Genomic DNA, 14428 nt, shown 5'->3' on the forward strand with positions numbered 1-14428 from the left:
GTAACACACTGTACAGAGCCACTGCCTTATCGCCACACTGCTGGGGCCAGGCTCTTGGGCATGGAGAGCAGAGGAGCAGGGAGCTGGGACTGTTCTCTCCTGTCTCTCAGCTGAAGGGTCTCAGCAGGGCTGAGGGGGTTTGCAGCCCCTCTGATTCCCTCCAAATCACTGTGCAGGTTCCTCAGCGGCTCCAGAGGGCACTGAGGGAAGAGCCCACGTGGACCAGTGAGTGCCACACTACAGAACATCAGTGTGGGAGAGGGGCTGAGTGAGACCTGAGCATTTTGTGCCCAAGCACAAGACCCAACAGGACAAACTGCTCTGCAAGCACCTGCTAAAGGGACCTGGCTGTACCCAGGCCCTCTGCAGAGCAGTCAGTGCTGGGGAGCACCATGAACTGCTTCATTTATTTGTTAGTGAAATCAGCCCACCTGAGTGATCCCAGACAGCCCATAATCCCCCCAGCAGGCATGGCTGGAGTGGGGTGTCCAGCTGGAGCTTGGGGGAGCTGCTTGGGGCTCACCACACATCAGAGCCTGCAGGACCCCCTGTGTCCTGCTCTGAATTAACCTTCCCCAGCTGTTCAGTTTGGATCTTGGTCTCCTGCACATCCACACCAGAAGAGAACTGGGAGTGGGTGGGGAATAATGAAGGAGAAAGAGGAGCAGGAGCTCTGATGCTGCAGGTAAAGGTACCCAAAAGCATCGGCCTGAAGGCAGTGTTTGCTCACAAGGACACAAGTGGCTGGCTCCTCCAGGACTGCAGATGTCCTGCCTCCTGGGGCTCTCACTTCCCTCTTTCCAAGTCACGGCACCGCATGCAGAAATGAGGCCAGTTGACACCAGTTGCTGCCATTTCCCACCCCTGCTGCTGGACACAGTGAAGCCCAGCCAGGGCCACCCAAACCGCCAGGGCTCCGGACACAGGGGCTCTGCTCGTCAGCCCTCACTGAAAGACTGAAGAAATCTTTTCCCCCACATCTGCTTAAACACCAAACTCAGGCCAGGAAGCATGCAGAGACAGCTGTCTGCAAGCACCGGGACATCCAGCTCATTGCCAGCCATGAAACAAACTTATTACAAAACCAAAAGGCTGATATTTAACCCATTACCCTGCTCCTAGAGGCAATTATGTGCCTTGAAAAGAAGACTCAATGGAAGGAAAAGTGTTAACCACCACTTAAGGCAGTGTCCCCTGCAGGGAGGAGCGGGGGACACCTCAAAACAAGCTCTGCCTGGGCCCCCGGGTTTCTGTGGTACCTGTTCAGTGCAGGACAAGCTGTCCCTGCCACAGCCCAGCTCCCGCCACACGCTCAGCCCCCTGTCCCCACAGGCCATTACCTCGCTTAAAGGACCATCTCTTCTTCCAGCGCTTGGAAAACGATGGCCAGGAGTGGTTGAGCAGCGAGTCTGACATTTGGGAGCCCCGTGCAAGGTAGAGCCCCGAGCAGGAGACGCCGGCACGGAGCACGGCAGAGCTCAGCGCGCTCTAAGGCAGCGCTGCAGGCTGCAGCCCAGGGGCTGCCAAGGGGGGAGTGGAGAAGCCAAGTGTTTTGTCAGAAGTATCAGCTGATGGAAGCTGTAGCCAGAGAGAAATTCCTGGTCCCTGGCATTCCCACCTGTGTGGCAGGTCAGTGACTTCCTACATCTGGGCCCGGGGATTAGTGGCCTCGGAGCACACACAGCCCCTGAGTGCTGCTGAGGCTTGCAGACAGAAACAGAAAACAAGCTGTTAACACTCCCCTCTGCCAAAACCTCCCTGCTCCATTCATGGCTGTGAGCATGACAGACACTTTGTGAGCACTTTCAGGCACTTCTCACCTGGCTAAGAGTCACCTTCACCTTCAGTGAAGGGTCAGAGTTGATACTGACAAGGCTTGGTGTCTTTACAAGACATTTATGAAGGCTCACCATTTACACTTTCTTCTCATTTTCAAGTGCTGGGGCAGAGCCTCTGCAAGGGACTGCAAGAGACCCAGTCCATCTGCAACATCAGCATCATCCTGCAGCTCACAGCAAGTCCCAGTCCCCTGGCAAGGGCATTTCTCCAAGCCCTCCTCAGCTCTCCCACACAGGGAGGCAGGTGAGAGCAATCTCAAACTGCCCCAAGAGACACAACTCCCTACCCTCCAAACCCACTGCTCCCAGATGGCACCAGCCCCACAGCTCAGACAGGCTCCAGACTTTGCTCCTAACCTCTCAATTAGGCAGAAGAAGCCAGGTTTTACCCCAGTGCAGCTGCTGGGCTCTGGGGCCACACCAAAACTTCTCTCTGCTGTTCAGCTGATGCCTGTGGCCTCGCTGAGCAGAGCCCAGCCAGTTTGGGCATGACCACTGGTACCTCCACAGCTTGAGGCCCAGGCTAGGCAGGTGATGCACAAAAGCAGGTGTCAAAAAGCATTTTTCTTGCCTGGCCACGAACCCCAAAGTGTCACCTGCCCAGTACAGCCCTGTCTACATCCCCTCTGCTTCCATCTCCCTGATAATACTGGGGACCAGCCCTGGAGTGGGCAATCCAGAGTGGAATTTGGGGGATCCTGGCACGGACCCCTCTTGTGCACAGCCCAAACCCAGCTGTGGGCAGTGCCAGGGTGTCTTTGCAAACATCCAGCTGTGGCACAGCAGCAGCAGGAGCCAAGAGCAGCACCCAAAAGGTGCCCAGCCAGCCCTGCACTGCCCCAGAGCCCACCATGATGGCACCTGGGGGTTAAATCCTGACCTCATCTCCTCCTCTTCACTCACAGCAGAGCAAAAGCCCGTGTAGGCTGAGCCTCCCCAGGCCATGTTCTGCATTGAGGCTCGTGCAGGAGGGAGGCTGCACCAAACCCAGCACTGGGACTTTTGGCTTCAAGACAAGCTGCTTCCTCACAAGGCCTTGAGGAAGGTGAGTGACAACCCCGCCGTTGTGGGATGGAGCTTGTGCAGAGAGCCACTTACCCTGAGGGCTGGAGGCATCTTGTGGCAGGTTCCTCGTGCACCATCCTCACATCTGACAGCCCCGGCTTCTTCTCCAGCTGCTGGAGCAGAGCGAGAAGCGGAGCCTCACGGGGGAAGAAGCAGCGGCCATGAGGGCGGTTTGCTCACGGGGGCCGCGGGCTCAGCCCTCTCACCGCTTCCCCTTTCCGACGGCACAAACAAACGCGCCTCTCCCATGCTGCCCTTCCCACCGCGGTGCCCCGGTGCTGCTCGCTCCCACCCTCGCCGGGGCCTGGGCTCTGGAAGGGTCCAGCAAAGCCACCAGGAGGGCTGTGGACCCCGAGGCAGCCGGTGCAGGGGCCCTGGCGGCCCTGAAGTCACGACGGCTGCGAGGAGCAGCTATTGAGGCAACAGCTTCCTGTTCCCTTCGGGGAAAAACCGCTGCGTGTGCCCTGAGAGCCCCGCACGCCCAGCCCAGCCCGCGGGCTCCTTGCACCACGGCTCGTTAGCCTCCTACACATGGCTCCTCTTAACGAGTCCCTGGTCTTTGCTGCCATGGTTTGACCTTGTGGAGCAACAGGGACCACAAAGCCCAGCAGGTCTGTCTTACGCAAGGTAAAGTGATAGTACAGCACAGAAATGCCTGTACTGACCATATTCACCTGTACAGGAGAGAGACAAAGACTTCAGCTCCAAGGCAGCTCCTCTGCCCTGCTCTTGGCCAGCAGACAGAGCCCCTGGCATATCCCGGCTCGGGTTTGTTGGCACAGCCATTCCCTCCTTCCCAACAAGCCCCATGGGCTGAGGCACACACGCTCCTCATCCCAGAGCCCCGAGCACTCATCAGCCCCAGCCAAACCCTAATCAGAACAAGAACCACTCACACTCCAATTACTCAGAGACCGCAGCTTTGGCAGCACTTAGAATAGCAATTACCCTGTGCTCCAGGAAACCACAAGAGCAAAGAGGAATTAAGGTTTAATTTCTCTGAAGTCCACAAAAGCTCGATGCGCATCAGAGATCAGGGCAGCTCCTAAACACCAGGCAGCTGCTCTGGCTGATGGGATGGTGAGTTGTCCTTGGCTCAAACAAGGATGAGCTCTTTTTCTCCTGCCACGTGTCTGACACGGCTTGGGGGGTGCCAAAGCTGAGCTGTGCAGGCAGCCTGCAAGAGGGATGGGGGATAATGGCACGAGGGCAGTCCGAGCCTCAGCAGCCTCCCCACAGCATCGCAGAGAGCCCAGCGGGAAGCAAACCTCTCGGGACAGCAAGTTCAAGTTTTATGGCTTTGTTTATTTTTGCATTTTAGGATCCCCAGAGAACAAGCCTCTGCCAGAAGAAACATCTTAAAATACCAGTTTGTTTATGATCATTCTCACAGTGAGAGAATTCTGGATAGGCTTAGAAAAAAAAATGGCACTGGTGGAGCCTTAAGTGCTGTGTCCAGTTCTGGGCCTCACTGCAGAAATACATGGAGGGGCTGGAGGGTGTCCAGAGAAGGGAACAGAGCTGGGGAAGGGGCTGGAGATTCAGTCCTGTGAGGGAGCTGTGAAAGGGGCTCAGCCTGGAGAAAAGGAGGCTCAGGGGGGATCTTTGTGCTCTGCACAACTCCCTGACAGGAGGGGACAGCCCTCACCTCGCTGGTGCAGCCCATCAAGAGGGAAATCTTGGCTCTGGTGAAACAAAACGAGGTTTAAGTTAGAAACACCCCCAGAGGGGCCTGCGCAGGATGCTCCTGGTGCACACCCGGTTACAGCAGCCCCACCACAGGACAGGGGTGCGGCTGATCCTCTGCCTTTGATGCTTTAAAACCGGCAGCGAGGAGTCTGTCCCCTCCCTCCAAGGAGGGAACACCTGGTCCATGCCCAGGAAATAACAAATTACATCACAGCCACAGCTCTCGATGCTCCAGAAGAAATCCTGGCACCAAAGTTCACCCGATGGCATCAGAGGCATCACCCCAGAGCCCTGAGGTGAGGACAGGAATCACCAGAGCCATCAGGTAGAGGAGTTCAACTGGCTTCACACTACAAGCCTACAGTTGGTTGAGCTGTGGGTTTTGGTTTTTTCCTTAACACCATTTATTTTGCAACTTATTCCAAGGTACAAATTTAGTGCTTTCTCAACGGCAAAGCAGCCTTCAGTGCTGCACAGACAGCAGACACAAAATGAACAGTTATTCTTGGATAATTTATTCAGAATTTTAATATAAACAGTTAATTGTTCAATATTCCGACACACAGCAAGGTTTTTTATTTTACTAGTCAAAGATTTTCTGTACATGTCACTGCTTGGCTCTTAGATATGAAAACATTGAAAAAATAAATCAAGGGGGAAGGTTTTTCTCTTTTTTCTTCCTTTAAAAAAAAAATCATGGCACATTTGATCCTTTATTTCAAACAAGAGGTATCTGCAGTACTATTTGTATTCTGGAACCTTAGATACGCAGAGGGAAAGGTGGGAGCAGCAAGAATGAACTAGGAAAAAAAAAATAAAAACCCCAAGACTTCACAAAACATCACCTAACATGTAACTGAAACTATCTGTGGTTTATTTAAGTGAAGCAGAGAGCGTTTGCTCTGGGCTGTGTTGGATGAAGCTGATGTCCAGTTCCCCCATCCATGAGGGTCCTCAAATACAAACCAGTTTTGATACTCCAAGAATAAAATCATTCCACTAACTAAAGCAAAAAGTAATGCTTTTCCTGCTCAAACAACACTCTACCTCTGCAGATTTAGAAGCGGCCTTTCTAAAATTCTCCTTCAGTTTTCATGGGACAGTTACAGGAAAAGACTTGGAAGTGGGGATGGTGGAAGCGTTGGAATGCTGCTGGGAGAGTCTGGATTTACAGAGCTTTGGTGTTGAGTCCAGCTCAGAGCTCTCAGGTAAAGAGCCCTCAGCTCAAGATTTACTGGTGCTGCTGGGACTGACCAGGGACTGGGGCTCAGCTAAGCAAGAGCCCACATTTAGCTTCCACTGATGGCTCTTCTTTAGCTGCCAGGACTATTCCAGGTCCTCCCAGCCACCAGACCCTGTTCCCAAGGGATCTTTCTGGGTTGAGAAAGGAAACTATTTAACACCACCAGTTGGAACACTGGAGTGGGAACAAAACCACTACCAGGAACAGAATTTCTGGCTGATTGCAAATCTGTTGGCAAAAAAATGACAACACCATAGGAGTTAATACTAACTTTATTATACAATATTTAAAAAGTCATTTCTCTACCTGTCCCCTTACAGCTTGCATTGTGCTGCAGTGAATTTGCCCAAACTGCAAGAATAAGTGCTTCCTTCCGAGAAGGACAAGCAAATTCATTTTAAAAAGAAATACACATTTAATGACAGCAGATTTGCTAAAAACAGTTAACTTTAGAGTTGCTTTTCAACAGTCAGGTTCCTCCAAAAGTCAGCTGGATGACTGGCTTCACTCTTGTGATGCTCCTAACAAGGCTGAACACGTCAAGGCTTTACACTGACACTCACAGACAGAATCCAAGCAGAGGGAACACAGAGCCAAGCAGAAGGTAATAAAAAGGCCAAATTCCATAAAATTCATACAAATACCAAACTAATCTTACGTTGATTTTCACAAAGTAACTATTTCTTGATTCCAACCCATTCAGCAGTTCCTTTCCCTGGACCACAGGACACTCGAGGGGCGGCGGCTCTTTGGGCAGGGCCGGGGTTCCTGCGAGCCCCCGGCTCCGAGAGGATCTCAGGGTTCATCTGCAGTTCTGAGCTCCCTCCAGGCTCTGAGCCCATCCCACACGGATCACGGGAGCACCTGGCACAGCCTTGACAGTAAGGTTTTATGGCACAAAGATATTTCACGTTCTGGCTTGTTAAACAAGGTTCCAGTCTTGGTAGCAGGAAGGGCCTGGGATTCCTCAGGGTCCATCTTCGTGTCACAGTGGCTTTGAGAGGGAACTCGACTGCCTCCCTCCCTCCACTAAAGCAGAGGCTCAGCACCCTTCTTGCTCCTGTCATTTCCTATTTGCCTTCAGCACAGTCAGCTCAGTAACACAAGAAGCGACTTTTGAGATTTTTTTTCCAAAGAGATACCAACACTATAGCCAACAGACTAAAATTAAGCAAAGTGTCCCATCGCTATAATACAAATTTAGGAGGAAAGAGATAAAACTACCCATAAATTAAGAGTACCCTTTAGCAACCTAAAAGCAGCCTCTTCATACCCACACAGCTGCTTTGCCATCATCGCTGCAGCGTGATCTAGTTCCCATCACCTTTCCCAACCCAGTGCTGGCACAGAGTTTATGTCTGAGCTCTTCTATTTTACAACACAATAGAGTATTTACAAGCAGCCAAGACAGACACGTTCCTAACCCAGCAGCCAAGCTTTGCAGTGCTGCACTGGCCCGCCAGAGAAGTTCCAGATTGGCAAGAGTCGTTCAGGAAGTGGCAATTGAGTTTAATGTGGAAATCTTTCTGAGAAACCTCTCCAGCCTCGCACTTCAGACGTTTTCTCAGTGAAAATTCAGCAGAGCTCAGCTTCTTGCTCCTCCTAATTCACCAGAGTGAATTTCTGGCTACGTGGTGGTGCCAGACTGTGCCCAGGAGGCTCCAGCTGCTCCTGGACCGGCTGAGGGGTCTGTCCTGCTGCCCTGTGCTGTGAGTGAGGCATTCTCTGCCCACAAAGGGCAGGAGCCAATCCTCCAACAAGTACTAATGCAAGGAAAGAAAGAGCTTCCCACTGCTGCCTGCCCTGCTCCAGCCATCCCACCTGCTCTCCTGCACCAGTGTTTGGTTCCTCCTAAGCAGCAGCAGGAGCAGCAAGTGTGGTGCTTCCACTGCAGCTGGGCAATTCTACCCCATAAGGATGTGGCTGGAGCAAAGAGCAGCAGCTCCCCCAGGGAAGGCTCAGCACAGCACCCCTGCCCGGGCTGGGGACCCTGGCAGCACCCCAGAGGTTTCAATAGCACTTGAGTCTCCACTTGCAGGAATTCTCTGAGCAGGAATCAGCGAGATCCGAGTGAGGCATTTGGGCATCCCTGGGGCGAGGATCTTCCAGCAGCAGAGACCAAAGTGTCATCTGTGAGCCAAGGAAGGATTTTCTAGTAGTGAGAGCTGGGCTTTGCAGGTGATTTTCATTTATTCTTCCCAATTCTACAGCTGAATGTGATCTGTAGCAGCCACGAGCAGCAACCACTAGTGTTATTTGTTTTACAGAGGAGAAACACAATACCCTCCCCACTGGTACCACACGCCTTCCCTCCCCCTGGGCACAAGGTAGGAAGGATGAGCAACCTTCACACAGTGCTGGGTACAAACAACTGCTCCGTTTGGTGCAGGGTGAAGGTGACACTGAGCCATGGGAGGGCACTGCCTGTCCATGGAGCAGCACACACCCCCTGGCTCAGCCATCCGAGTGTTCAAACCATGTGTACTCACAGGGCCAACCAGTATCAACCACGGGGAAAAGCCAGACCCAATACGAGGTTCCAATGTTCCTTCAGGTAAAAGTTCTTCCATTCCCACAGTTATCATCACTGCCATTGGAAATGTCATCAAAGCGAGGGTGTGCTGGGAAAGGTTTGTTTCAGGAGGTCACTGGCAGGACCTTGGCTCACCTGTGCGCAGTGAGAAGAGCAGTGACCAAGCCACCCCAATGCAACCCCAAAAGCAAGGGCTGGTCCTGGTCCCTGCTCCACGCTGGCACATGCTGATCCAGGAGGAAGCAGCCTGCTCCTTTTAGGTCATGAGTTCACTAAAGTCCAAACATTTAAATGGATCTTTTGTTCTTTTTTTTTCTTTTTTTTCTTTTTTTTTTTTTTTTAATCACAACAGAACTAAGGGATGAGATCAGATCCAAATTTGTAAATGGGTTCATTGGCCACTACTGTTCAGATTAGTAGGGATCAACAGTGATGGGCCATTCTCCTTCCCATTCCCTTCATGAATGGTCCCTGGTATTGGAATCAGCTGATACTGATTTTCCCTGATCCACAATAGGTCCAGACCAGAATATTTAAACAGGTTTAGAGGTGTGTAGTATTAAAAAATATCCTTAAGAAACACTGAGGTAGACTGCACCAGAACAGGACAAAAATAATCCCACCACATCCACCTGCCAAGATTTTGTGGATACAAATTTACATGTTCCGTGTGTTTAAGAAAACTAATTGTTGCTTTTTTTTTTACAGTGTTTTATATATTAAAATAAATAAAAAATTCTAATAAGAAAAACTTCTCTTCCTTAGAAAAGTGTGAGAATATGTCTTCTTTCCTGCAGTGTAGTATAGAGCTGCTAAACAGTTACGACTTTGTAAAGCAGAAGAAATGTAAACGAGGCCTTTTGAAATCCAAAGGTTCTCACCCATGTCTGGACTGTATTTTCCACCCAAATTTGTGGAGCAACCTGTACCCTCCACCTGGGCCAAACCCATCAGCCTCCAGCAGCAAAGGGCCCAACAGCTCCCGGTGCTGCCCAGAGTCTGTTGTTCCCTTTTACGACTCTGGAAGTGCTGTTTTGGCCAGAAGCAGCTGGGGGCAGAGGTTCCCAGCACCAGCTGCATCCCCGGGCGTGGGCTCGGAGAGCTCTTCCCTACGGACTGCAGCCCCTCTGCCTCGCTCACAGCAGCAGCACTGCCCGGGCTGGAGGCACTGCCCGGGCTGGAGGCACTGCCCAGCCCAGTGTTCCTGCCCTCCCGAGCCAGGGCACTTCGCTTTCTCCTGGCAGAGAGCACAAAACACATCTTGGACTTCTCCAGGAGGAGAAGTGAAGGACTGAGCATCTCTCCCTGCTGTTCAAGCACCTCCTGCATGCCACAGGCCTGCGACATCCATCATCTTCCTTCCCTGCTCCTGCCAGTTCCGTGCTATCAGCCCTGGTTGAGTTTCACCATTATTCTCCAGCAGCAGGTGCCCATCAGCTCTGTCTCTGCAAACAGCAGCACGACAAAGCACAGTCCTGACGGCGAGCGCCGACATCCCAACAAGCTGCATCCCGGCAGTTCTGCAGTGGGAATCTCGGGGAACAAAAGGCTGGAGGCCTGGGAGCAGCAGAGAGGCAGCAAACCACAGTCACCTCCGGCGTGCAGAGCCCAGAGCTTTGTGCTTCCCCCCTTCAGCGTCCCTTCCTCAGCTCCAGCTCGTCTCATCCTCTCTCGCCAGCTGCATCTGCGGCACGGAAGGCAAAGCGAGGGACACGGGGGCAGAGGAGGAGCAGGACTTGAGGCCAGGATGTTCTGTGTCCTTCAGCTCCCAACACCCAAGATGGGGCTTCGACTGGAGCCAGCTGACTGTGTTGTATAAATCATGAAACTATTACAAAGCCTTGTCAAGTATGAACTGAACGTGTGCTTCATCGCTCCTGCAAGGCTAAAATTAGTTCATTCTGAAATCTTTGGACCACTTTAAGACCAAACAATCCCCCAAAACTCTCCCCGCCCCAAAAGGATCATAAACAGTCAATAATTTATATGAAGTTAAATTTTCAACTAAAGACATCTTTAAATATGTTACAACAAACAATATATATACTCAATGCTGTAAGGACAAAAAACTCCCGTGTCTCAGGTCAGGGGACTCCTACTTCGTTTGGTCTTGAAAGTACCCACAAATCTCAGAGTTCTGCTCATTTAGCTCCCAGCATGTTTTCCTCATTTGTTAATGAGAGAAAACCTGCTCTCAAGAGTCCTCAGTATAAAAATAATCTGTTTAGGATTCAGTCCCTCCAGGGAAATGGGGAAAAAAGATAAGTACACACTTCCAAGAAGAGGAAAGCTCCTGTGAGAACAGAGAATCATAAAGTATGCTGAGTTGGAAAGGACCCACCAGGATCATCAAATCCAACTCCTGGCCCTGTGCAGGACACCCCGAGAATCCCACCATGTGCCTGAAAGCGCTGTAAGTTGTGTACAAAACCAGAAGTGTCTCTTTTGCTATAGGGTACACCCCACATGTTGATACTGCACACACGCACACACACACACCCACGCACGCACCCCGGGGGTTTCACCCCTTGAAAACAAGGTATGAAAGCAGCAGCTATTGGTCAATCTGAGGATCTGACTGATGTGCTGAATCCTTCAGCTGTAGTGGAGAGGCTGCCTGAAAGCCTGGAATTCTACTGGAAATCTCTTGTTCCGCGCTGCTGGGCTGGAGCTCAGGCACCAGAGAACTTCACGTCTTCTGCTGGCAAACGCGGATGCTTCTCCTTCAGTTGAACTCACACGGTCGCTTCCTGTTGTGAAACCATGGTTACAGAAGGGACAGCAGCCATGGAAACCTCTTCCATTTATGTTCACAGATAAGTCCACTGACAACCAGTCAACTTGGCAAAAAAAAAAAAAAATCGTAAGATGATTAAAAATCTGAAGAGTTTGTAGATGTGTGTCATACACTGTGGCAGCAATAACAAGAGTCCTGAGATTTGTGGAGGGGGGAAAAAAGCAGACACAACCCTTGGGCCAAACAGGAAGTGTTAGGAAGGACTTGACCTGGGCATGGAGAGAATCCGCCCGTTTTTCTTGCCACCGTTCATGTGAGTGTAAGGGATGTGCTCCTCATAGTTGCCCTTGAGGGCCATGGAGGGTCCATTGTCCCTCCCCAGCGCTTTGTCCCTCTGGGAGTATGAGGAGGGGTCGAGGGGAATGCTCTCCATGTTCTCAAAGTCCATCTCATACTCCTCCGTCTCCAGAGGTTTGTTCTCCTCGCTGTAGAAGAAGGAGACCTCGTGGAAGCTGGGGTGCAAGTCCTCCTTCAGCATCTCGATGATCTCAATGAAGGTGGGGCGCATCTTCGGGTTGTACTGCCAGCACATCTGCATCAGGCTGTGCCTGCAGCAGCACAGAGCACAGTCAGGGCCAGCAGAAACAATCCCACGTGCAGAGCAAGGCTGCACCCATGGCACCCCCCACCACCCACACTACACCTCTGATAGCCCAGGTTGCTTTTCTCTTTCCAGCCTCCACATCTGCCTGTAGATCCTGACACTCCTTTTTCTCTATTTCTGTCTAGATTAAGAATTCCTTCCGATTCCTTCAATTGTTCTTAACTTGGCTGCTGAAGGAAACAGGGCTGGTTCACAGACTCTGTGTGTGTGTGTGTGCACATGCACTTACAGCCAGCTCGTCCTTTTTTAATTAATTCCCTTTTAATTTTAACTCAGCCTGAAAGATAACAAAGCTCCCAAAACTTCAAAGAAAATGGGAGGCTGGGCAGAGGGCAGAGGTCCTGTAAACATCCCACCCAAAATAAAGGCTGCAGCAAGAGGTCACACGTTATCAGACACCATGGAGAAAGAACTCACAAATACAAATAGAGTCTCAAATTGGTGTTTTTAACTGGCCATCAGACAAATGTCCAGCACAGCAGGCTTTTTTTCATAGGGATACTCACAAAACATGTTAATTTTATGACTCTGGAAGTGCTATTTTGGCCAGAAGCAGCTGGAGGAAGAGGCTACCAGAACCAGAGAGTTACCATCTGTGCTCCCTTTTCCAGCCAGAGCTGTTTTCCCTCAAAATTGCTCCAGTGTTACTCCTCACACAGAATCCCAGGATCACTGAGGTTGGAAAAGACCTCCCAAGATCAAGTCCAACCTTTCATCCACCCCCACCTTGTCCCCAGCCCAGAGCACTGAGTGCCACGTCCAGGCCTTCCTTGGACACCTCCAGGGATGGGGACTCCAAACCTCCCGGGGCAGCCCCTTCCCTGGATCACTAAGGATGCCTTGGTGGAATTTCTGTGGGAGGTGCCTCACTAAAGTCTGTTTTTCTCCTCCGCAGTCAAGGAGGGTTAAGAGGTGCCCCAGGTCAGGCCATCTTTGTGGGTCACACTTCAGGCAAAGAGTGCAGCTGGGCTGCTTGTCCCTGCCTGCCCACTTACAGCCTCTCCGGGCAGTTGTCCGGCTGATCCAGGTATCCTCCATCCATGACAAACTTTAGCACCTGCTCGTTGGAGAGTCCCTGGTACGGCTGCTCTGCCAAGCTGCTTATTTCCCAAAGGACAACACCAAATGACCTAAGGGAGAGAGAAAGCTCCTGGTGAGAACAAAACATCCTGGAGCCCTCCCAGTGACAGAGTTATTTTGGAAACCGCACACGACTACATTTTTATGGAAGTGTTTCAAAACAATGGCTTTGTTTTGTCTGTGCTCTGAGCAAGTCAGTTTAAACTATGTGTGCTGAAACAAGGAGCTCCTGAGCTGGAATCCATCTGGGACTGCAGAGGACAACTTACCACACGTCGGAGTAAGTGGTGAACACCCCATCCTTCAGCGACTCCGGGGCCATCCAGCGCACAGGCAGCAGCCCTTTGCCTCCCTTGCGGTAATAATCCGTCTCGTAGATGTCCCTGGTCATCCCAAAGTCTGAGAGAAGCAATTGGGATGTGTTAAATGCCTCTCCCTCCATCCTGCTTTTCCTGTGCAGCATCTCCAGATGGATGTTGCCTTCCCCCCCACTGCCAAAGCCCAGCCTGCAGTCATCTGTCACCTCATGATTAATGTTCAAAACATTTCCCTTTTCCTGCATTTTTTTCTACAGAGTCACAACAGAGACTCCAGAGTTAAATTTTTTGGTGACTGCTTCTATTCTAAACATTATTTTATTCATCCTCTGTAAGTAAAACAGAGCTCCCTTTGTCTGGAATCCCACTGCCCTGGCTTTAACTCCAGAGAACTCTGAAAAATCACCACACTGTGGGGTTCCAGGTTATTTTTAAATGTTGTATTTACTTATTACTAAAAGGGTTTGGGTTAAAAACTGGGTTAAATTACTTTTAAAAGCCATCTGATCCAATGACAGGCTTATCAGCACTGGGTTTGTTGTACCAAACTCCTTCTTTGTCTTAATTCTCATGGAAGCAAAGACCAGTGAGACAAACCCAGGCAGTTTAACCTGGAAAGGTAATAAACTTTTAGGACAGAGGTTTGGGAATAGAGAAGGTGAGAAAATATGCTCTGGCTCTACAGGAGATATTGTTCCTACTGAAGTCCACACAATTCTGTCTCAGGGAAGAAACAGAGGGAAGTGCTGCAATTTCCCAAAGGCAGACAGTGAGAATCACCCATGTTTGACACATTGGTTTTAACAATTTGCTTTTACAACAAGCACAATGCACAGAACCATCTCCTGATCACAGAATGGCCTGGGTTGGAAGGGACCTGCAGCACCTACCCCCAATTTTCACAGTGAAGTCCTCTGCCACCATGCAGTTGCGAGCTGCCAGGTCCCTGTGCACGAACTTCTTGGCGTTCAGGTAGGCCATGCCGTCGGCGATCTCCGCGGCCATCTGGATCATCTCCCTCAGCGTCGGGGGCGGCCGGCCGGGGTTATTCTGCCAGGAAAAATCACAGTCACAGGGAGGTTTGGGTTAGATGTGACCTTAAACATCATCCAGTTCCCTGCCACGAGCAGGGAACCCTGCTCCAACCTTCCAACCTGGCCTTGGACACTTCCAGCTTCTCTGCGCAACTTGTGCCAGGCCCTCCCCGCCCTCACAGCCAAGAATGTCTTCCCAAAATCAAATCAAATCTACCCTCTTTCAGC

At 51.0% G+C, this 14428-nt stretch overlaps 2 protein-coding genes across 2 annotated transcripts in view; both read right to left on the reverse strand.

Annotated features, from left to right (window-relative positions):
- The window catches only part of ARHGEF18 (Rho/Rac guanine nucleotide exchange factor 18), a 48710-nt gene extending 47294 nt beyond the window's left edge, over positions 1-1416 (reverse strand). The window contains exon 1 of the mRNA XM_053999192.1: positions 1341-1416. Coding sequence (XP_053855167.1) covers positions 1341-1416 — 76 coding nt within the window. The remainder of the gene's footprint in view (positions 1-1340) is intronic.
- Positions 1417-5086: 3670 nt separating this feature from the next.
- INSR (insulin receptor) overlaps positions 5087-14428 on the reverse strand; it is a 57360-nt gene continuing 48018 nt past the window's right edge. The window contains exons 18-21 of the mRNA XM_053999270.1: positions 14057-14216; positions 13119-13248; positions 12765-12899; positions 5087-11713 (exon numbers count right to left, since the gene is read on the reverse strand). Coding sequence (XP_053855245.1) covers positions 11359-11713; positions 12765-12899; positions 13119-13248; positions 14057-14216 — 780 coding nt within the window. The 3' untranslated portion in view covers positions 5087-11358. The remainder of the gene's footprint in view (positions 11714-12764; positions 12900-13118; positions 13249-14056; positions 14217-14428) is intronic.

The sequence above is a fragment of the Vidua macroura genome, chromosome 26 (assembly GCF_024509145.1).
Source record: "Vidua macroura isolate BioBank_ID:100142 chromosome 26, ASM2450914v1, whole genome shotgun sequence".
Classification (NCBI taxonomy): Eukaryota; Metazoa; Chordata; class Aves; order Passeriformes; family Viduidae; genus Vidua; species Vidua macroura.